This window comes from Natrix helvetica, assembly GCF_964273705.1.
Source record: "Natrix helvetica genome assembly, chromosome: 9".
Taxonomy (NCBI): Eukaryota; Metazoa; Chordata; class Lepidosauria; order Squamata; family Natricidae; genus Natrix; species Natrix helvetica.
Genome location: NC_138560.1, coordinates 14,608,182 through 14,632,736, shown reverse-complemented (window position 1 = coordinate 14,632,736; position 24,555 = coordinate 14,608,182). Strand labels below are relative to the sequence as shown.

At 43.7% G+C, this 24,555-nt stretch overlaps 1 protein-coding gene across 1 annotated transcript in view; it reads right to left on the bottom strand.

Moving 5' to 3' along the window:
• The window catches only part of SLC9A1 (solute carrier family 9 member A1), an 84,539-nt gene that overhangs the window by 22,814 nt on the left and 37,170 nt on the right, over nt 1–24,555 (bottom strand). Inside the window, exon 2 of the mRNA XM_081961917.1 lies at nt 7,555–8,015. Within this exon, the coding sequence (XP_081818043.1) occupies nt 7,555–8,015 (461 nt within the window). The remainder of the gene's footprint in view (nt 1–7,554; nt 8,016–24,555) is intronic.

Genomic DNA, 24,555 nt, shown 5'->3' with positions numbered 1-24,555 from the left:
CTGGGCAATTGTTATCAAGGGCTTCCGTGCATATCAGTTGCTCTAAATGGGTGCTTTCTTTTCTCTTTTTCCACTCTGCTTTTGATATAAAACAAAACTGGCTAAGAATAGAACACCGCACTAACATTTAAATACTGTACACTTATTTTTAGCCTCCTGTTTGTATGTAGCCATCAAAATGTATTTCCAAACATATTCAGCCACAGAGAGCAATTTTTGCTACTAAAATTCATGTTGATGTTATTTTATTTAGAAAGACTGGGGCGGAGTATAATCAAACATTTGCTCCACAGTGAATTCTTTCTTTGAAATTTCAGGCAAAATAGCTCTCCTTATTGCTTCTCCCCAGTACCTATCCTGTTATCCCTCCTCTTTCATTTTCAATGCCTTTCCAGTTTTCAAAGTTTTCTCTCCAATGGATTACAAGTTATAGCAATATCACTTACATAGCACTTTATAGTGCTTTTACAGTCCTCTCTAAGAGGTTTATAAAGGTAAAGGTTCCCCTCATACATATATGCTAGTCATTCCCAGCTCTAGGGGGCGATGCTCATCTCCGTTTCAAAGCCGAAGAGCCAGCACTGTCCGAAGACGTCTCCGTGGTCATGTGGCCGGCATGACTAAATGCCAAAGGCGCATGGAACGCTGTTACCTTCCCACCAAAGGTGGTCCCTATTTTTCTAATTGCATTTTTACATGCTTTCGAACTGCTAGGTTGGCAGAAGCTGCGAGTGTAAGATACACCTTAGTTTTGGGGGAAGAAAATAAGAAAAAAAATCTACCTCTGTTTATCAGCATCCATGATATTTAGCTAATACGTGATAACAAGGTCAACCAATGATCAGGCATAGCAACTAAGTCAGACAATGAGGGCTATTTGTACTCTGAAATTTGCTGTGTGAACAAGAAGCAGGCTTAGCCGAGAACTGAAAGTGAAACTGCTTGTGTTTTGCTTGTATTTACTGCTACCTTGGAAAACCTGCTTTTGGTAATGTATTGTATATTATTATTATTATTATGAATCCTGCTGAATCAGTTACTGTGCTTTCTGAATGTGATTGCTGCTGCAAACTCTGACCATCCAGGTCAGCTTCAGCACTTATTGCAGCCTGATTCGGCACAGCTGATTGGGGGTAGATAGACTGCCAGAATAGCCCCTATCAGCTGTTCCAGGCTGCAGAGATTGCCACAGACCATTGCCTCCCCCCTGCCTCGCGTTTTTGACCTCTGGTGGCAGTGGGTGGGGCTACATTCGGTGTATAAGATGCACCCAAATTTTCACCCTCTTTTTTTTGCAGGGGGAAAGGTGCATCTTCTACTACTATAGAAAAATATAGTAGTTCCAACTGAACAGGAGAAAACTGGACAAAGGAAGAAGAGACGTATATCATTTTGGCATCCCGCTGAATTTACAGAGACCTTCTTGGGCCATGTCGCAATCATGACTTTGCACAAATTAGTCACTCCTTCGTGCCCTTTCGTTGTCCCAGCTATAAATAAAATAACATGGTTAAAGCCAGTTTTTCCACTCCATCCTCTCTGCTCTTTCAAATGCCTCCTGGTGAGGAAGGAGAAAGGGACCTTCCTTACGTTAAGGAATTGAAAGCACAGTAGATCTCTTACATTAACCATAGCGAATTTCTCCCCAAAAATGCAACTTAGAATATAAATGGTGTGCAAGAAAATTCCTTTCCAGATTTTTTTCTTTTTCTATGCATGTTATTATAGCTAACGTTGCTACAAGTTATGATCATCTGCATGAGACACAGAGAAGACAAAGTCTACTTCAAGGGTTGCTGTGTAAGATATATGTAGTAGAATAGACAGGAAACATGACCGGATGAACTAATTCTACTGTCAGGTTTCCAAGTAACAGTCCCAACAAAATCAAAACTCTGAGGCCTGGAGTTTTCTCAAAGTTAAATGTATTAGGAACTAGCTGGATACCTGTGCTCCACTACGAAACTATATGGAAACTAATCAAGGAAAGAAGCAACTTAGAACTGAGGAGAAATTTCCTGACAGTGAGAACAATGAATCAGTGGAACAGAAGTTGCCTCCAGAAGTTGTGAATGCCCCAACACTGGAAGTCTTTAAGAAGATGTTGGATAGCCATTTGTCTGAAATGGTATAGGGTTTCCTGCCTAGGCAGGGGGTTGGACTAGAAGGCCTCCAAGGTCCCTTCCAACTCTACTATTGTAGTGTATTGTATGATTGGGCTTGATAAATCGACACTTACAGCTTGAAAATTAATGAGTAGTTACAATCGGCCTCTCCTCTCCCCTTCTCTCCCTCAGGCTTGCCCCACAGAGGCCTCTCCTATCTTATCCCCTTCTCTCCCTTAGTCTAATTCCTTAGCATCAGAGCCTGTTAATAATAATATAAAAAATACTAATGATCTCATGGTAATTTCAAAAAAATGTTTTTTAGCGAGCACCTAGAAGCCACGAGGAACATATGTGCCAAATTTCAAGTTTGTAGGCTTTATGGTTCTGGAGATTTGGTGATGATGCGTGAGTGGTATTTCGCTTTACGCCATACTGGCACAGCTGGTGAAGGACCCGAGGTTTTCCCAACCCAATCAAAACCCATAGTTCATGCCCCCCAAGTTACACATCCATCTCATGGCCCTCCTCCGGCTGTCTCAGGTCCACGCCTTCCAAGCACCTGGTGGGGATGTCCTTGGCTCCCATGGGAAAGAATGTTATTTTGGTTACATTTCTCCCCCAGCTATCTCTACCTACCCTTCACATTCTCACAGCTGCAATCCACCTTGCTGAAGATTTTCCAAAATGGTTTCAGGGCTGACATCTACCCTACTGTAAAGTTACATTAGCAGAATCTTGCAAGTCTCAAAGTACTTATCTTTCCTCCCGGTTCCCTTTATAGCCTCCAAACTAAGAAGGTTTTTTTTTTCTGAGCCTCTTCCTCACATGTTGTGGATTAAACTGCCTTTTATCTGTTTCCTTGGTGGCCCTGTCTCAAAGCCATTTCCACATGCCATTACACCCTGCCTGCAAACCATCTGTCAGTCCTGCCCCAACTGAGTCCTTTAAGGAAGAACAACCCTCGACTCCGTTCGTTGTGAAAAAAATTTCTTTACTAAAGGCCAAGTTGATTACAATATAGCAAAGTCAGAACTGAAGTTCGCGCGCCAAACTTTCCCGGTTAACTTTTCCCTCTTTTGTCCCTTCCCATTGTTGATCCCTCATTGTCCAATCCCCTTCAAATAAAACGTCTTGGGAACGGTCTCTTCAACTGTAGAGTAGGCGGTGCGGAAGTGCATGCCTTTCCCAGCAGTCTGACCTTGAAGTTGAGTCTCTAGTCTGGAAGGTATAATGAGTCACTAGCCTTCCTCACCACCATATGCTACCTCTCCCCATAGTTCATGGCAGACTGGCAGCTTAGCGAATGCAAAGCACGGGCATGAGATGGCAGTTCTGATGCCACCTTTGCAGAATAATATTTGAGCACAACTAACCCTTTTGTACCCAGGACGAATGACAAAATGTCACTTCCTATGAAGGAGATGACCAGGACTTGACTCTTTCTTCAGTACAAATGCTGGGGTAGTATTTCCTGCCAAAGAGGAAACAACCTAGTTTAGAGTTCAGGACTGTAATGTCATCTTCAAAGCGCTTCATGGCTCGGGACCTAGTTATTTGCGAGATCGCATTCTACCCCATACATCCCTATGACCAATCCGCTCACACAGGGAGGGTCTCCTCCGGGTACCCTCCGCTAGACAATGCAGGCGGGCGGTGCCCAGGAGTAGGGCCTTCTCTGTGATGGGCCCAACCCTCTGGAACGAACTCCCCCCTGACATTAGAACTACTGTTGATCTCCGCTCCTTCCGTAAGAAACTCAAGACCCACCTGTTCCGGCTAGCTGGCCTAGCCTAATCGTAATCATAAGTACAATCTATTACTGACCTTCCTGGATGGCTTTTTAATATTGTAAATTTTGGGGTTTTAATTTGGTTTTAGACTGTTTTTTAACTAGAAATGAGTTCGGGTATTATACAGACCGTATGATTATGTCGGTTGTCTAATGTTTTGTTTTGTTCCTGCTTTGTTGTTTTATATGTACTGTCTGTACACCGCCCCGAATCCCTGTGGGGAGAGGGGGGCGGTATATAAATTTAATAAAACTCAAAACTCAAACTCAAACTGTAAGAGGGTTCTTGAGAAACAGAAAAAGTAATAGACTAGGCCCATGATGACGAAACTATGGCACGTGTGCAGCAGGTAGCACATGGAACCCTCTCTGTGACCCTGCGAGCCATTGCCCAGCTCAGTTCCATTGCGCATGCATTTACACCTCCTGCCGGACAGCTGATTTTTGGGTCTCTGCTGTGCGAGCCTCCGCCGCACCCCATTTTTTGATTCAGGAGGCTTCAGGGAGGCTTGCTAGGCACAAAATGGGCTGTAGGGGGGTGGGGGCACATTGCATTGTGGGTGTGGGCATGCGCGCACGTGCTCTAATAATAGACCTGACCCTATATCTAAAATAACAGAGAACGGGACCTCAGAAGAGCTACACGGCAGCTCTAGAGAACAAACAACTCTTGTCTTCCCAACTCTTAATAATTTGTTAACCAGCTCACTAACAACAAACCTCCACCGATCAACTCAAGTGTTACCCAACCCATTTATTTTCAGGTCATTCCAACAGGGTCCTTGCTTTATACAAATAATCTCGTAATTGATCGTCACTGCTAAGTTGAACCACGTCTTGCCACGCTACTGATTTGCCAATTTCCCTTGTCTGGGAGGCTGGTCTTCTATATCCTTTCATCCATAACTCAGAATTACTTCAACCAAAGCTGACATTTTCCAATCTGTTTTGAATTGCTCACCGAGCTGTGAAATGTAACATAAACCTGCCAATTTTTTTTATTGTAAGCTAGGGTAAACCCATCAGGTGAGATCTACACCCGGCCACCCGCCCTCCTGTCCTTCCATAACCTGAAGGCCTGGTTCTACCAGTTGGCCTGTATGGAAAGGGGCACCACTCTGGAGGGGGCTACTGGATTAAGAGAAGACCCCACCTCACCCCATGTACTTTGTACTCCCTTCCCCCCATTTTTCAACTGTAAATTATTGTTTTCTCATTTAAAGGTTTGTCTGGTTTTAATATTATGTTAGCTTTCTAGAGTCATTTCTAGATGAGACAGGAGGCACACAAACTTTTAAAAATCAAATAAATTAATCAAATGAAGTAAAATAATGGCAAATGCTGGTCACGTGACCATCTGCAATCCTGGTAAATATAGGCCAATTGCCAAGCCCCTGAATGTTGATCCTGTGGCAATGAGGGTACTGCTATGGTTTTAAGTGTGAGCATCTGTTGTATCAACATTAAGAAAACTAAGATCATGGCTTCCAGCCCTCTCAATTCATGGCAAATAGATGGGGAAGAAATGGAGGCAGTGACAGATTTCATTTTCCTGGGGTCCAAGATCACCGCAGATGGGGACTGCAGCCAAGAAATTAAAATATGCTTACTCCTGGGGAGGAAAGCGATGGCAAATCTAGATAGCATACTAAAAATACCCTGCCAAAAAAAGTGCATATAGTCAAGGCTATCTTTTTCCCAGTTGCAATACATGGCTGTGAAAGTTACACCATAAGGAAGACTGAGCGCCAAAGAACTGAGGCCTTTGAACACGGGTGCTGGAGAAGACTCCTGCAAGTCCCTTGGACTGCAAGCCCATCAAACCGGTCAGTCCTAGAGGAGATCAATCCTAACTGCTCTTTAGAAGGCCAGATCCTGAAGAGGAAACTCAAAAATACTTTGGCCACCAAATGAGAAGGAAGGACTCACTGGAGAAGAGCCTCATGCTGGGAAGGACTGAGGGCAAAAGAAGAAGGAGACAACAGAGAATGAGGTGGCTGGACGGAGTCTGTGATATAATGACATCATCCTGCCAACAAAAGTGCGTATAGTAGGCTTGAGCTTAAATGGACTCCAGAGGATGGTAGAGGACAGGAAGGCCTGGAGGAACGTTGTCCATAGGGTCAGACACAACTTTGCAACTAACAACAACCTGTTGCAAGTCACTTTCTTCCAGTGTATAAGTTTGAATGGTCGCTAAATGAATGATCTTAGTTTTAGGACTACCTTGCTTTAAATAAATAAGATATTAGTCTACCTGAAATATAATGCAGTAAATTTAAAAACAAATGCATGAATGTGTTTCATGAAGTTAAACGATTTTGTTCAAACTTTGCTCTTGGTTTCTGACATTTAGCAGGCTTCACCTTTAGAAAGCCTTCATCTTTTTCCAGTTGTCAAGTATCTTTTGATGTCCTGGAAGGCTTTTTTTAGTGGCCCATTAGCTATTTTAGTTTCATTTGTTCCAAATTATGTTTAGGGCTTTATCGTTTTCTATTGGATTTTGGATAAATATTGCTAGGCACTTGGGGAATCTCTGATTAAGAGGCTGGAATGAATGCTTTGATTTTTTAAAAGGGTAGTAATGTTTCAACCAATGTATTATGAAGTCCATTAGCCATGACTACAGTGAATGAATTCCCATATTCAGGACAATCTGTTGGTCCAACTACTTCAGTACTATCAACAGTGGCTGGCAGCAAGTCCCCCTGAGCTTTAGAGAAGATCTTTTTTACCCACTTATCTGAAGCTCCTGAAATTAAATTTACAAACTTATGGAATGCAAGACAAGTACTATGACAAGGCCCATAGCCAAATCCAAAGTTTCTCAACCTTAGCAACTAGAACTTATGGTCTCCTGGTTTCTACTTTAGTGCCTATAACAAACTGTCTCAAATATGGCCCAGCTCATATTAAACTGGTAGAGATTTTCTTGTTGTGGCCCACCAGTGGAGCTGGCAGAAGATTCAGATAGTGAGGAGGTTGAGGAGGCACATGGGCCAGTCTTGGAGTCTGGGGAAGGCTTTGATGAGGGTTCTGTGTCGGAGGCAGAGATGGGGCCAGGGCCGTCTGACAGTTATCAGCTGCCTTCGGAGTCAGACACCAGTGAGGCAGATGAACAGCTGGAGCCTGTTCCCAGTGTGTGCATGCACAGAATTGCCAGACGAAGGGAACAGCTAAATACCAGGGATCGACTTGGGAGTAAGGCCACAGGTGGACGATGAATGGCCCCTCCCAGAGGAAATAAAAGAGGAGCAAAAGGGGAGGGGTGTTTGCAAGAGACAATTAGTTCATTCCTGCATTCTTGCCAAGTATTGTGGCATCTGAAAGATATTGGCCTGGCCACTCTCCAAGCCTGATAAAGATCGGTAATTGTGAACTATCTTGAAAGACTGTGGGAGAGGAAAGACTTTGCTGGAGAGGAATTCACTGTAAATTAAATAAAAGGGGTTTATCAGGACAAGGACTCGGCTTCGTGCTGCTGGGGAAGGTTAGGTCAGAACCGTGTGTTTCTTTGGGAGTATGAACATTGTGTTGAATCATGCACATTGTAGGTGCCTCCTCCTTCTTTGCTGCCTTCAACAGTGCCCCAAATCCACAAAGTCTTCCTTTATCCCAGGGACAGAGCCAGCTCTGCCAAAGCTGCGCTCTACTTACCACAGTAACGGCGTCATTCAGCAACGACTCACCAAACACCAAGATGTGCAAAAGTTCATTGATGTGAATCTCTTCAAATACAGCCAGCACAGCCACAGGGTCCACCGCGGAGATGATGCTGCCAAAGAGCAGGTTGTGCAAGAGGCCAATGTTCGATAAAAGAGGATCAGCTACCTGGCACACGGCGTACATCAGAGCCCCTACGAAGAAAGCGTTCCATAATGTCCCAATCACCGCGAAAATCAAGATGGTACCCATGTTCTCAGTGAACTGGCGCAAGGGCAAGAAGTAACCAGCGTCCAGGATGATGGGTGGGAGAAGGAAGAGGAAGAAGACCTTGGAATTTAGGACTGGAGGGGTTTCCCCCACGGCTTTAATGAGTCCACCGACCAGCAGTCCTACGACAATGAGTAAGCAGCTCTCAGGAACTATGCTGGAGAGGGTTGGAATCACGTGGAATCCTGTAAGTAGAGACAAAAAAGCAATAGGGTCAAGATTTTAGTAGCTTTCAGTCAAGCTCTTCACGGTCCAGTTCTTCAGCTTTGCCAAGAAACTCAACTTACATCATCTGTGGCCTGATGATGTTACCTTGTATGGTAATGAAATGTCTGCAAGGAAACAATCAAGCTCGGAGAGCACCAAGGATGCCTTATTTCACCACCTCCTAGAATCTGGATGCAAAAGACTGAAGGATCCTGAAATAAGATTTGGTTCTTTAAAAAAAAAACACCACAGTGTCACATTTTGGCTCCAGCACAACCTGATTTCTGCAGCTGAATACGTTGGGTTATGTGATCAGCCTAGATCCGTGATGGCGAACCTATGACATGCGTGCTACAGGTGGCACCCAGAGCCCTCTCTGCCCGCACATGAGCCATCGCCCCAGCTCAGCTCCACCATGCATGTGCGCGTGCTTCCCACTGGCCAGCTGCCACACATGCATGGGGGCAGGGCGCATGCACGGGGGGTGACAGGGAGCGCAGGGGGTGTGGGCCCCTGCCCAGAGCCTGTTTGTGGTCCCAGGAGGCTGCAGGGAGGCCTGCTAGGCCCAAAACAGGGTGCGGGGGAGGGGGTCAGACATGCATGCGGGGGAGAGCACAGGAGGGTCACGCATGCATGTATAGGGTACGTGACACATATAGCATTATGGGTGCAGGCACGCATGGATGCACACTGTCGCCACGCGAAGACAAAAAAGGTTATCCATCACTGGCCTAGATTATGCAAAATGGGAACATTAGCGTGAAAATGTTCTTATGTCATTAGCTGCAATGTTACTTGTAGTTACCCTGGAGTAAATTCCAGATAACTCAGCTGGGCTTATTAGGTTTGTAAACTTGCATAGCTAAAACAATTTCTCTGTAATGAATCTGCATCTTTCTTAACCCCCTCTCCTCTCTCCTATTGAATTCCTATCTCGTATCACAGTAGACTTGAAAGAGAGGAGGAACCTGGCAGAGTTTAATTATTGATTGCTCTTCTTTATTTAATGTCATACATGTATCATCCTTATTTCCAACAATCCGTCTGGGCTCGGCATGGTGAGGTAGCCCAAAATTACGCCAACAGACAGTGATCAGCAGTCAGGGGAAAACCCGAGCCTGCAAAAGTGAACCAAACATTTTTTGAGGGGGAGGGTGTGCTCTTAAACATGAGAGCAATTTCCAGAAAAAAGCAAGACTGAGCACATTCAGACGTAACATAATGCTGGACAAATCTTGGAGGTGAGATAAAATGAAGTTGCTAAATCCCAGATAGGAACAATTCACATTTTGAAGTTTTGTTGGTTGTTCCCTCTGAATACAAAGATAATCATTCCCAGCCCTTCCCTCAACCCCCAGTTATCAATTTTTAATATTTCTATAAATACAATTTGGCATTTTGTTTAGGGACCAAAATGAGGGTAAGCACAGCATGTTGTATCTTTAATTGTCTGGCAAAGGGACTCTTTTCATAACAAGCAGCCATTTTTTAATAAACACCTCAGTGGCTTCAACCTTCCCTGCTGAACTTCTGGGCACAAGAGACCATTTGTTTTAAGTGGGACATGTTGAGCTGTTGAGTATAGATCATCACACTGTAATGGTTTAGTATGGGCAACCAGAAGTGGTATTCAGACGGTTCGGACAGGTTCTGGTGAACTGGTAGTGGAAATTTTGAGTAGTTCGGAGAACCGGCAAATACCACCTCTGGTTGGCCCCGCCCTCCCACTCCCGCCATTCCCTGTCCTATACTCCCTTGTTTTTTTAGCTCAGCTGATTCGCGCAGCAGAGCGGATTGCCACACCTCAGCTAAGCTAAACAGCAGCTCAGCTCACCAGCGCTGAAAAAGAGGGCAGTCTTTGAGTGCTGCACATGCGTGCAATGCATGCATTAGGAGCGCCTGCACGCAAAGCACATATGCATGCATGAAGTGCTCTCTCATAGAACTCTCTCTCTCATGAACCAATTAGGGCATTTTTGGGAAACCTGACACAAGAATTATTTCCATTTCTGGAATGATCGCTATTGCTTATTAGGGTAATGTAACAGAATCTTGAAACCCTACCAAGCATAACACAGAACATAGAATAATAAGGTTAGAAGGGACCTTGTGAAGTGATCAAATCCTGAACAGGGGGGGGGGGGTTTCCTCACACCCGTCAGAACATTTCAGCAATGGGATCCCAAAGGTGCTTTTTCAGGAGGCAACTGGACTTTCTGATTTTTCTTTGAAGAGGTTTCGCTTCTCATCCAAGAAGCTTCTTCAGCTCTGATTGGTTGGTAGGGAATGGGAGGATTTATATTCCTTGCAGACAGCTGGTCATTTGCATCCTTTTAGAGCAGTGTTTCTCAAACTTGGTGACTTTAAGTCCTGTGGACTTCAACTCCCAGAATTCCCCAGCCAGCTATGCTGGCTGGGGGATTCTGGGAGTTGAAGTCCACAGGACTTAAAGTCGCCAAGTTTGAGAAACACTGTTTTAGAGGGTCGTTGAGGCACTTGGAGGTTTATGTGTGTCCTCAGGGTCACCTGAGTGATGCAAATGGTTTCTGTAGTCTGCAGTCCTTCTGAAAATCTCCCACACCATTCGAAGGGTATTCATCCTTCAATCGCATTCAAAGAAAAAATAAGGAAGTCCAGTTGCTTCCTGAAAAAGCACCTTTCGGATAACCATGGCCTGGATGACTGAGAAACTGCCAGGGTGGATAAAAATCAATTATTATTTTTTTAAAAAATGATTTATTTTTATTTTTATCAAATTTATTTTAATAAAATGCTTTGGGAATAAAAATCCATCTAGAGAAGATACATTAATAATTTAGTTTATTCAGCACGACATGAATATGTTAGCTACGGTATGTAGCATGAGACTATTGTATATTCTGCAATATTTACATTTTTGGTACAAACTCATTCAATGAATGCAAGCACTGCAAGCCGAGATAACCTGCGCCGCATTGGTGCATTCACACAATTTCACAGTAACGATGAGATAAATTATAAAGCAATGTTCAGGAATATTCCTTTATCCCATTGTTTTGCAAATCTATGTACACTACAAACCGTGTATGATTGTTTGAAGAGAAATGCATCGGTACCACCAGGCTCTAAGGAGGAGCCTTAGAGGAGGAAGGGCAAGCAGTAAAAATGAAAGCGCAACCTTCTACGCAGCTTATAAATATAATATTAAAGAGCACCTGTCATTTCAGATCCATCATGGCAGCGCCTTTTGGTGGTTAACCACTCACCTGCTAGCTACCACGTCCCTTACCTTGTTGTGTCACTGCTGCATCACCAGTCATCCCATTAAAGTGAATGGGACCAGAGGTTGGTTCCTACCAGTTTGGACCGGTTCGGCCGAACTGGTAGGAACATGGCGGCTTGGGTTGCTGGAACTGGCAGCGACCCAGGCCTGCCACGTCCCCAAACTGGTTTTCCTACGGCCGCCTCACCTTGTTTTCTGGTTCTGCAAAAATGTATTCCCCCCCCCCACACACACACACTTTTTAAGGTTTTGGGCATGCACTGACCTTTTTATCTACAAATGCTCACACGCGCGGAGCAGACATGCAGATTTCTGCGCACACTGAATTGATAGTAATGCCAGCAGAAACTCACCCCTGAATGGGACTGTTGGAGAGTCAACCGTGGGGTCAGAGGAGGAGCTGCTGTGGGACAGAGATGACGGTCACTCTTTAAAAATTATGATTTAAATCAAAGTTGATTTAAATCAAGCCTTTTTGCTAGTGATTTAAATCATGATTTAAATCATGGTTTAAATAGACTTGATTTAAATCAAATCCACCCTGGAATCTCCATAGACTTTCAACAATGGGATCAGTGCCAAAAAGAAATGGTGCATAGCTTCGGTTGAGATACGTTAAAAGAAACCGGACAACCATTGATTGGATATGTTCCAGCTTTGTAATTCTTGCATAAGTGCTGACACTGAAAACTCAAGGAGCATCTTTCTCCCATTGTATTATTTAAAGCAGTCTATTTATTATCTCAAGCTGGTCTAAACAGCCGGTTTCGCAGGGGTTTCGGAGATTATTTTTAGAGCAGGTATTCATCGTTTTCATACCGGTATCATGTGAACTGGCAACGCCCAAAAGTAAGCAAGAAAACCAGACTAAACATGAAAATATACATATGCTCATGGTTGTGTCATAAGGCAAAGGTAAAGGTTCCCCTCGCACATATTTACTACTCATTCCTGACTCTAGGGGTTGGTGCTCAACTCCATTTCAAAGCCAAAGAGCCAGCTCTGTCCGAAGATGTTTCTGGTCATGTGACTGGCATGAGTAAACCAGTGGTGGGATTCAGCATTTTTTACTACTGGTTCTGTGGGCATGGCTTGGTGGGCATGGCTTCGTTGGAGTGGCAGGGGAAGGATACTGTAAAATCCCCATTCCCTCCCCACTCTAGGGGAAGGTTACTGCAAAATCCCCCTTTCTTCCTAATCAGCTGGGACTCTGGAGGCAGAGAATAGATAAGAGACAGGTACAGTCAGAGGTGGTATTTACCAGTTCTCCAAACTACTCGAAATTTCCATTACCGGTTTTCCAGAACTGGTCAGAACCTGCTGAATACCACCTCTGGAGTAAACGCCAAAGGCGCACGGAACGCTGTTACCTTCCCACCAAAGTGGTTCCTGTATTTCTACTTGCATTTTTACATGCTTTCAAACTGCTAGGTTGGCAGAAGTTGGGAGCTCGCTCCGTTACGCGGCGCTAGGGATTTGAACCACTGAACTGCCGACCTTTCTGATCGACAAGCTCAGTGTCTTAGCCACTGAGCCACCGCATCCCTTCGTTGGGTCATAGGCACAGCTTATAGAATTCAGCCTTTCTCCAATATTTCTAGCAACAACAGCAGCTGGGGCAATGCAATTCTTGCACACTGCAAAAAAAAAAAAAAAACACCAGTCCGGGAGTGATAAATGTCTAGCCGAATTCGGAACGCTCTGGATGCAGCAGCTTTAAGCTTGACTTCTTCGCAATGACATTCCACTTCCCCCCCCCCATCTTATTCTCCTTCTCCTCCCCCCCATAGCCTCATATAGAGCAGACAAGAAACCGGTGGGGGTCATCTAAGGACAAAATGATGAGTCAGCAGCCTGCTGCAGCTGTGAGAGAGAAAATGCATCTCCTGCACCACAACAATATTAAAACGGCAATCACTGAAATGGATAGAGATACCTGTTTCTGCTTTCCATTTCCCCCCCGCTCGCTGAAGGTAGAGCAGCGTTTTCTCAACCTTGGCCATTTTAATTTTAACGGGGGGACTTCAACTCCCAAAATTCCCCAGCTAGCCAATCAAGGTCGAGAAGTAACTGATCTGACAAGGATAGAATAGAATAGAATAGAATAGAATAGAATAGAATAAGAGAGTTGGAAGGGACCTTGAAGGTCTTCTAGTCCAGCCCCCTGCTTAGGCAGGAAACTCTATACGATTTCAGACAAATGGTTGTCCAATCTCTTCTTAAAAACTTCCAGTGTTGGAGAATTGACAACTTCTGGAGGCTATACTAGTAGTATTTTCTATACCAGTGACGGTTAACCTTTTAGGCATAAAGTGCCCAAATTGGAAGCCATGCTCCAGAGCACCAAAAACCCGATGTCCAGCTGCTCAGCGCACATGCACACCTTGGAAACCTGATGACCAGCTGGCTGGCACACACATGCACCTCAGAAACCCAACCATCAGCTGGCCGGTGCACATGGGAAACCCGACAACCAGCTGGCTGAGCAGGAGCGACGGCGTGCATGCCCACAGAGGGGGCTCTGAGTGCCACCTCTGGCACGCGTGCCATAGGTTCGCCCTCACAGTTCTATACTAAAGAAAATTGGGTACCATTGGGTCAATTCACGTTTTTTTCTCTCCGACCTGGGGTGTGAGACCGTATGGAGAGGAATCTCATGATTTCATGTGTTGGAATGCTTTCATGTGCATTCCTGCATTGAATAGGAGGATGGACTTTATGGCCTAGATTAATGTTTTTTTTAACTTTAGCAGCTTTAAGATAGGTCGACTTCAACTCCTAGCAAGGCTGAATGGGGAATTCTGGGAGTTGAAGTTCCCGTATCTTAAAGTTGCCAGGGTTGAGAAATACCGATGTGGAGAAAATTGCACGATGAACTTGGTTACTAGGTTGCATGAAAAAAATCTGGAGATCAAGCAGGTCAAGGTGTCTATTTCCTTTCAAATGTCTACCAATTTCAATATGAACCTTGCTAGTAAAGGTAAAAGTAAAGATTTTCCCTGTCCAGTCATGTCCAACTCTAGGAGTGGCACTGAAGATACTTCCATGGTTAGGTGGTCAGCATAATTATATACCGAGGAAATACGGAACACTGTTCCCTTCCCACCAAAGTGGTACCTATTTGTCTACTTGCATTTGCATGCTTTCAAACTGCTAGGTAGGGAAGACCTGGGACACGTTAACGGGAGCTCATCTAATTATGCGGTGCTCAGGTCTCAAACCCGGTCTGTCAGCTTTCCAGCTGACAAGATCAACACCTTTAATCACTGAGCCATTATGCCCCCTTGGTAGCCCTGCTAGCACTTACTATTTTTTGCCAAACAAAGCCGAATGGTTGATCTAAAGATCTTCTCAATGCTTATCATTTGCCTGCCCATTTGCATGCTCTTTGTGCTGCACAAAACTGCGAAGAAAATCACTTCCCAATCACAAAAGGCAGAGAATCAAGTGTGAATTAGACTCACACCTAGCAATTATGTCTCTCACTCTGTCCCCGTGGACTGCCAAACTTCCATTAGGAGGACATGCCTAATGAACATAACATTCAAATTTATTTATTTTATTTTAATTTTTTTTGGACAGTTCTAAAAATGCATCCGCAGGGAGAATGCTTTCATTGCCTCTTTGATCTTGACGAAATTCAGCGCGCTCCTTCAACTTGCATCTTCTATCATTTGATAACTGGAGCGCCTGGATAGCAGGAGGCAACTTGGAACATTCTCCAAAATGTACTGTATGGTCAACACACAGCCAGACAATAAGGAGTCAAGAACACAAATTATCAAGCCGGGCAATTGGACGACAAGATGTGTAACTAAAAACCAGGCTTATAAAATCAGGGAGCATCTTTCAGCTAGAGGTGAACAGGTAGGAAAATTCTTAACCTCTAAGAACAAAGAGACTTTTTTGACCTTCTTTTGATAACCATATATAAGAGCCATGCTCAGGACACAAGCCACTTGGCATGTGATAGAATAGAATAGAATAGAATAGAATAGAATAGAATAGAATAGAATAAGAAATAGGAATGGGATAGGGATAGGGATAGGGATAGGGATAGGGATAGGGATAGGAATGGGATAGGGGTAGGGGTAGGGGTAGGAGTAGGAGTAGAGTAGAGTAGAGTAGAGTAGAGTAGAGTAGAATAGAATAGAATAGAATAGAATAGAAGTAGGAGTAGGAGTAGGACTAGAATAGAATAGAATAGGAGTAGGAGTAGGAGTAGGAGTAGGACTAGAATAGAATAGAATAGAATAGAATAGAATAGAATAGAATAGAATAAGAAATAGGAATGGGATAGGGATAGGGATAGGGATAGGGATAGGGATAGGGATAGGGATAGGAATGGGATAGGGGTAGGGGTAGGGGTAGGAGTAGAGTAGAGTAGAGTAGAATAGAATAGAATAGAATAAAATAGAATAGAATAGAATAGAAATAGGAGTAGGAGTAGGAGTAGGAGTAGGACTAGAATAGAATAGAATAGAATAGAATAGAATAGGAGTAGGAGTAGGAGTAGGAATAGAATAGAATAGAATAGAATAGAATAGAATAGAATAGAATAGGAATAGGAATAGGAATAGGAATAGGAATAGGAATAGGAATAGGAATAGGAATAGGAATAGGAATAGGGTAGAGTAGAGTAGAATAGACTAATTGGAAGGGACCTTGGAAGTCTTCTAGTCCAACCCCCTGCTTAGGCAGGAAACCCTGCACCACTTCAGACAAATGGGTATCCAACATCTTCTTAAGTACTTCCAGTGTTGGAGCATTCACAACTTCTGGAGGCAAGTTGTTCCACTGATTAAGTGTTCTCACTGTCAGGAACTAACTGTTCTCCTCCCTCAGCGCCCTGAATTTTTAAAATATTGATTTGTGCCGATTTTTAATTGCTCGATTGCATTTTAGATGGTGGCCTATTCGTTCTCAATCGTGCTTCATTGACAGGTGGTCCGATTATTATGCTGTATAAAGCACGTAGCAACAAGACTGGTTGGAGGCTTTCAAACTGTGACACAAACACAAATGCACAAACGCACGTCCTTCTCTGAAAAAAACCAAACACCATGAAATTCACACGTGATTCCTCCTTCCCAAGGGGGATCCAACTTCTGGAATCTTCCAGATCTTTTCGGCTACAGCTCTCATGAATTCCAGCCAGCACAGGCAAAAAGGGTCAGAGGAAAACATCTAGAGATTGGGAAGGGCAACATACGAAGTATGTTTCAGAAGGGACCCATTCAAAAGAGCCTTCAGGCTGTAAAAGCAGAATAATAAACACTCCTAAAAGCAGCAGGAACTTATACGCATCTTTTTCCCATCTGGGGAGGCAAAGGTTTAATTCTGAAGCCAAGACTCTGGTGTGCTTCCTACGTCATTGGCTTCTTATTGTAACCAAGGGAACCCTCTTCTGCAGCATTCAGAGGCTCTCTCTCTCTCTGCTCTTTAAAAACTTTTTTGTGGTGCTACACGGCACCTTAAAAAGGGAATAATATGAAAACAGCTGGCAAGCAGGTCAGGGAGGATCTGCCCTACTGTAGAGGGCAGTGATGGCGAACTTTTTTGGCACCGAGTGCCCAAAATGCAATGGGTGTGCATGTGCATAGGCTGGAGTGCTGAAAACTCAAAGACAGGCTGGTCGGTGCACACATGCCAGTTTTTTGGCAGTTTTTAGGGTGTTTGGGGGGGCTTTTCTCCATAGTGAGGGGGGAGGAGTATCCAGGATGGGTTGACCTTATCCTCCAGCTGATTGGACTGAGTCAGATAAGCTCTTGGGACAAGCCCCTGGCCCACCAGGCACCGCCCAGTTATCGACTCAGTCCTCAACTGGACAGTTTGAGGCTGTTTTCAGGCCACATTTTGGTGCTCCAGCACTCGCAATGACCAGCTGGCCATTCTGGCACCTGCAAAGAAAAATGGCCCAGAAAACGCCACAAAAGTGGCCTGAGAATGGCCCCCCAAAAGGCCCCAAAACCGCCCTGTTTTTTTGGCCATTTTTTAGCCCATTTTTAGGGTGTTTTCCAGCACTTCAGCAGCCACGAAGACCAGCTGGCCGGCGCGCTGGAAACCAGAAGAACAGCTGGCTACGGTACACGTGCCCACAGAGGATTTTAATAAATGTTCCATAGGGGAACATTTATTAAAATTTAAACCCAAAGATGACCAGCTTTCATTTAATTTATCTTCCTTCCTTCCACTGGGCCCACAGAAAATATATGAAAAGTAGTTCAAATATATTTAAAAGATGTATGTAGCAAGCGGAAAGGATCCATGATCGACTTAGAGCAGGGGTGTCCAAACTTGGGAACTTTAAGACTTGTGGACTTCAACTCCCAGAATTCCCCAGCCAGCCTGGCTGGGGAATTCTGGGAGTTGAAGTCCACAAGTCTTAAAGTTCCCAAGTTTGGACACCCCTGACTTAGAGGGTTATAGCTACACCCTCTAGCACTCCATTCCACTCGCTTTCAGTCTGAAAATAGTCCTGGCTGAACTATTGTAATAAGTTGTATTAAGGTATGTTTAGCTTAAGAGAAGGACTAGGGGAGACATGATAGCAGTGTTCCAATATCTCAGGGGTTGCCACAAAGAAGATGGAGTCAAACTATTTTCCAAGGCACCTGAGGGTAGAACAAGAAGCAATGGGTGGAAACTAATCAAGGAGAGAAGCAACTTAGAACTAAGGAGAAATTTCCTGACAGTTAGAACAATTAATCAGTGGAACAGAAATTGCCTCCAGAAGTTGTGAATGCCCCAACACTGGAAGTCTTTAAGATGATGTTGGATAGCTATTTGTCTGAAATGGTATAGGGTTTCCTGCCTAGGCAGGCGGTTGGACTAGAAGACCTCCAAGGTCCCTTCCAACTCTACTATTGTATTAATAAACAGAAATCACCAACTATTGTAATCCAAGTAACGACATAAATGCTATAAGAACTCCTACCTTATTATTATTTCCACTTTGCTTTTTATGAGTTATTTATCTGCATTGCTAGCAGGTCAAAAATCTCTCTCTCTCTCTCTCTCTCACACACACACACACACACACACACACACACACACAGTTGCTTCCTCCCTCCCTTTTTTCTTCTCCAACTTTTTAAGCTAAATCCTGAGTTGCTTTTCTTAACTTCAATTCTTGAGAACTTTTTTAAAATGTTTCACTAAAAAAAAAAAGAACTAAATTTCATCCTGATTTCTAGGTTCATCTTTTGATGCCAAGTTTTATTACTCTCTTCCTTCCTCTCCTTTGCTTATCATTACATTTTAAGACCCCTGGGTAGCTGTTTTACTTTAGCTGCAAGCTGTATAAAATGATAGACCAATAAAGACTAACTGCAAAAAGTTAACTTCATGTCTAATAAGGAAGTGTAAGTGCGGATTATACACAGCGATAGGAGACCTTACTGATGGCTTGGACCTAAGGCACGGCAGTCTCTTTTCTCCATGTAAAACATCTACTAGTATTGTTTCCTCAGCCTAAAGTTCAACCACTGAAGGTAGCTTTGGGCAGGGGACAGTATGGAACCCAGGGACAGTCGGAGGGGGGGGGACATTTGGCCAAATGTGATTTCACATCCTGGAGGGGGCCCAAAGATTGGAGCATAGCCTTCTTCTTTGCAGCGAAAAGAAAATAGCAGAGGAGGGAAATAACTAAGAATAACAATCGAATATCTCCACATCATTCCTGACCATAAACAGAGGGATAGAATCAAGATCACGAGAGAAGTCAATACCACTTTATAATGCCTTGTTAAAACCACACTTGGAATACTGCATCCAGTTTTGGTCACCATGATGTAAAAAAGATGCTGAGATTCTAGGAAGAGTGCAGAGAAGAGCAACAAAGAGGATTAGGGGACTGGAGGCTAAAACATATGAAGGACGGTTGCAGGAACTGGGTATGTCTAGTTTAATGAAAAGAAGGACTAGGGGAGACATGATAGCAGTGTTCCAATATCTCAGGGGTTGCCACAAAGAAGAGGGAGTCAAACTATTCTCCAAAGCACCTGAGGGTAGAACAAGAAGCAATGGGTGAAAACTAATCAAGGAGAGAAGCAACTTAGAACTGAGGAGAAATTTCCTGACAGTTAGAACAATTAATCAGTGGAACAAGTTGCCTCAAGAGGTTGTGAATGCTCCAACACTGGAAGTTTTTAAGAAGATGTTGGATAAATATTTGTCTGAGGTGGTGTAGGGTTTCCTGCCTAAGCAGGGGGTTGGACTAAAAGACCTCTAAGGTCCCTTCCATCTCTTTTATTGTATTCTATTCTATTTTAAAAATTATTGGGCTTGTTGACAAGGCTGATACAACCTAATTTCTTCTCCCTCTTTCCCTTTCTCCTTCTTCCCTCTTCATTTTACAGCTTTCTCTTCCTTGTGACTTAATTAATAATTTGGTAGTGTTTCCATTGCAGATCAGATTTGACAAAGCATCCCGTCATGGTAGAAGCTGTAGCATTTGGGCTGTATACTCACTAGTATAAAGCAGGAATTCTGAGCATCCCTGGCTGGTATTTTGAATTTCACATCTTATTAGCACTGAATAGTATTTATAGGCCTAAACACAAGAAATGAGTCATGAAGTAATTATGGTTTTTCAAGCAGAAGAATAAGCAGCTGGTACCCACCACATAATTCTTCCGAGGCTATCAAAGAGTCTTTGGACCCTTAGAAATTGAAAACGAATAAATTGAGAAAACCAACAGAGAGAAATTACATTACATGGTAATTAAAAGTACTAGAATCATTTGAAAATATTGAGTTAAAGAAACTATGGTGTGGTTTGTAAATAACTAATTTGCTACATTGGAGAACTTAAACTTGTCTCAAAGGGCGCAGTCTTGCTTTAAAATCCTAGTTCGTGAAAGCAAACAGAATCCTTGTCACCCCATTTCCCCAAAGAACATCAGTTTCCTTGTTGCCTTTGTCAGATGCAGAGGCTGCTATCCACCCACATCTTTCACCAATTGATGTTTGGATCTTTGTACAGCTTGATTCCCCCCCCCCCCCAATTTATTATTTTTTATTCTCTTACATACCATTTTAAGTATACATTCACATAATTGTTATTCTTCTTTGCATTTGTCATTCTTATACATTGGTTGTTCCATTTAATAGATTATAATATATATTTTGGGTTGCTTTATTTACCATCCCTTCCGCCTGTTGTAACTCCACCTTCCTTCTTCTACAATATGACTATCATTACCACTCATCTTCAAGAATTTGTCTCACCTTCCTTCAAAGTCATACAGGCTTCTCCCCGTGGTGGGATTCTAATTTTTTGACTACTGGTTCGGTGGGCGTGGCTTTGTGGGCATGGCTTTGTGAGTGTGGAGGGGCTTTGTAGGCGTGGCTTTGTGAGCCTGGCAGGGGAAGGATACTGCAAAATCCTCATTCCCTCCCCACTCCTGGGGGAAGGATATTGCAAAATCTCCATCCCCTTCCCACTCTGGGGCCAGCCAGAGGTGGCATTTGCCGGTTCTCTAAACTACTCAAAATTTCCACTACCGGTTCTCCAGAACCTGTCAGAACTGGTTGAATATCACCTCTGCTTCTCACCATCCATCCCATGTTCACTGTTTCTCAATCTTGATCACATCCAGATCCGTGGACTTCAACTCCCAGAATGCCCTATCCAGCAAGCCCCTGCTGAGAACTTTGGGAGTTGAACTCCACATATCTGGAAATCATGAAGATTGAAATACGTATGAAACATCACCTTCTTTCTGTACCCCTATTTAATTGGACGTAATATTATAAGGAAAGTGAACAAAATCCCAGTTTTCAGGCCCTGTATAATGTTTTATATTATCTCGTACGCCCCTTCACTGGGTTGCCGGTCCTATAAATTAAAAAGTTCTCAAACTGTTAGTTTTCTCTCTTTGAAGAAATGCTTTGCAAAGGAGTCCCACTGAAATCTAAGTGAAGAAGCCTAGGTAGCAACAACCCCAACCACTCTCTAGGAATGAATAACAGTAAAATCCAGAAGTGGCAATTATGCCCATAGACCCAGCAAAATACAATAGGCTTGATTTTTAATTATGCAAAATTATAGGGAAAAACTCCTCTGGGTAAGCACAATGGAATCTATACTTTTCTGGTGGGTAATTAAAAGCCAGGGAGCTAATCTGCTTCAGCAGGGAGGCCTTCAATTTCATTGGGGCCTTCACTTGCTTTCCTCCCAGATAGGAATAAATAGTTATATCTACAGATACCAGCTGTGGTGTAGGAGAATTGCCTTGTTTGATAAGAGTGCAGGGGTGGTTAGAACACCAGCAGGTGGGAAGTAGTGCCTTGCTGTAGTCTAGCAGTTGGTAGGACCTTGTTTGCCTTGTCTGGAAACACTCATTCTAAAACAGGGGTTGGCAACCTTAAACACTCACAAGAGCCACAAAGGTCCTAAGCAGAAGCTCCTTGTTCAATTCTGGAGCCGACCGGAAGTCCGGTTCCCCCACCATAGAGTCTCCTCCTAGCTTGGCATCCTTTTTTCCTCTACCCGTCCTAACTGAAAGCTCTATCAATTGTGGAGCTGACTGGTGACAGGGAGCCACAGCAGAGGGATGAAAGAGCCACATGCGGCTCCAGAGCCGCAGTTTGCTGACTCCTGCTCTAAAACATAGAAGCTTGGCTGAGCCTGGCTAGGAGCTGAATGGGAGACCATCAACACTGCAAGCTAGACCAAAAAGTAAACCAAAAAAGCCACCTTTGTCCAAGAAATCACCAAGAGTTCAACACCGAGGGGACTTTGCTTACTCCCAAGGATCAAAGTCCCTTCTGAGACACCATCCCTCCATCAGACCAATGTTGTGAGACCTGCCACGATTTAAACCTCTAAGTAGAAATGATCCTTGGCTCCATTTGTTGAGAAAGCTATAGTTTTATTAGTGATCAAGTAGATTGCAGTATTGCATAGCCAGAACTGAGAATTGCTGCCCACACCAGTTAACCAATCAAGTCTTGCAAATATGCTTTCATAATGGTCAGTTCAAGCGCAAGTTGGAATGCGACTTCTTCCAGTGGGATTCTTCTTGAAGCAGCGTCTTGAGGATGTACAGCATCTACTTTTGATTGCCCCTTTCATTTTCCCCATGATCCCCAGTTCATGGCAATCTCTCATTGCATAATAGCAAAGCACAGCAAGCTTAAGCTGGCAGCTGACAATTGTCTAAGGCTGTGGCTCTTCCTCCTGTCTCCCAAGGTTTCTCCCAACTAGCAATACAAGCAGAGGTGGTATTCAGCCAGTTCTCCCTGGTTCAGGTGAACCAGTAGCAGCAGCTGCAGGAGGCTCTGCCTACCGCCCCAACATAATGTGCGAGCACTGCGTATATGCAGAAGGCAGTGCGCATGCGCAGACGAGAGCACGCTCACATTTGCGAACTGGTAGGGAAGGTATGGGACGCGATGACTCAACGGCTAAGACCCTGAGCTTATTAATCCGAAAGGTTGGCAGTTCAGCGGTTCAAAACCCTAGTGCCGCGTAACAGAGCGAGCTCCCCTTACTTGTCCCAGCTTATGTAGCCTAGCAGTTTGGAAGCATGTAAAAATGCAAGTAGAAAAATAGGAGCCACCTTTGGTGGGAAGGGAACAGCACTCTGCGCCTTCGGCATTTAGTCATGCTGGCCACATGAACACAGAGACGTCTTCAGACAGCGCTGGCCCTTCAGCTTTGAAACAGAGATTAGCACCGCCCCCTAGAGTCAGGAACGACTAGCAGATAGGTACGAGGGGAACCTTTACCTTTAGGAAAGGTAAGTGAATCCCACCTCTGAATACGCGGAGTGACAGCTGCAAAGGAATACTTTGGTTACCCAGAGAAAATGAACGAGGATCAAACAAAAAAATCATTACATGAAGAAAAGGGAATAGATGGAAAGGGAAGATTAAGAATACTGTGGCTGGATAGAACTGATGAGATTGTCAGAAAGAGAAAGGCAAAGAACAAAAAGCATTGCACAAAACAATATATGGATGACCAGCTCACTCATCAGAAAGAGGTGAAATAATCCATTAAGTAGGAAGGAAAAGCAATGAAATAAGAAGGTGCCTTTATCTAGTGTTTGTTTTGAATCACAGCAGTTGTTTAAATCCTTTGCTAATAGCCTGCTACTTCCTTCAATAAATATTGCTTATCAATAATGAAAGGGAGGAGGAGATTGTTGTTAGTTACGAAGTCATGTTCAACCCATCGCAACCCCATGGACAACGTTCCTCCAAGCCTTCCTATCCTCTACCATCCTCTGTAGTCCATTTAAGCTCACGCCTGCTGCTTCGGTGACTCCCTCCAGCCACCTCATTCTCTGTTGTCCCCTTCTTCTTTTGCCCTCCATCTTTCCCAGCATCAGGCTCTTCTCCAGTGAGTCCTTCCTTCTCATTAGGTGGCCAAAGTATTTGAGTTTCCTCTTCAGGATCTGGCCTTCTAAAGAGCAATCAAGGTTGATCTCCTCTAGTACTAACCGGTTGGATCGCCTTGCAGTCCAAGGGACTCACAGGAGTCTTCAACTTCTACTTTTCTTGCTACATTTGTTAGGTGAATCGCTGTAATTGTTAAATTAGTAACCCGGTCATTAAGTGAATCTGGCTTTCCCATTGACTTTGCTTGCCAGAAAGTCAGAAAACGCGATCACCTGACCCTGAGACACTGCAATCATCATAAATATGAAACAGTTATCAAGCATCCGAATGACCATGGGAATGCAGCTACAGTCAAACGTGTGAAAAAATGTTTTTCAGTGCCATTATAATTTCAAACGGTCACTAAACGAACAGTTATAAGTTGAGGATTGCCTGCATATTGGTTACCAAGAGGTAGATCATTGACTTGCAAACTCCTGTCAATTAAGAGGAAATTCCCATGGCCTGAAATGTGAATATCCACGCTTAAACTACTGCTTCCAATAGAAAATACATTGCTCCATTTTTAGTTCCTCTCCCTTCAAAAGTATCTTGCATTGGCCGCCAAGGAAAACACAAGGATCCATTTGGTTGGACAGCTGAAGAGACGCCTGTTTATGTTTCATAAGCCAAAAATGTCTTATCCTATCAAAACTGTTCAGGAATTTGGAGGGACAAGAAAAAAGCCTGGACCAAAAAAGTGGTAAGGATTAAGTCTCCTTTTCCTCACAAGAAGGAGAGTCAAAATAGAGAAATTTGTTTCAACTATTTTTTGTATCAGATTAAAGTTTAACAAAATTGGAAGGGACCTTGTAGGTCATCCAGTCCAACCCCCCACCCAAGCAGGAGACCCTAAACCATTTCTG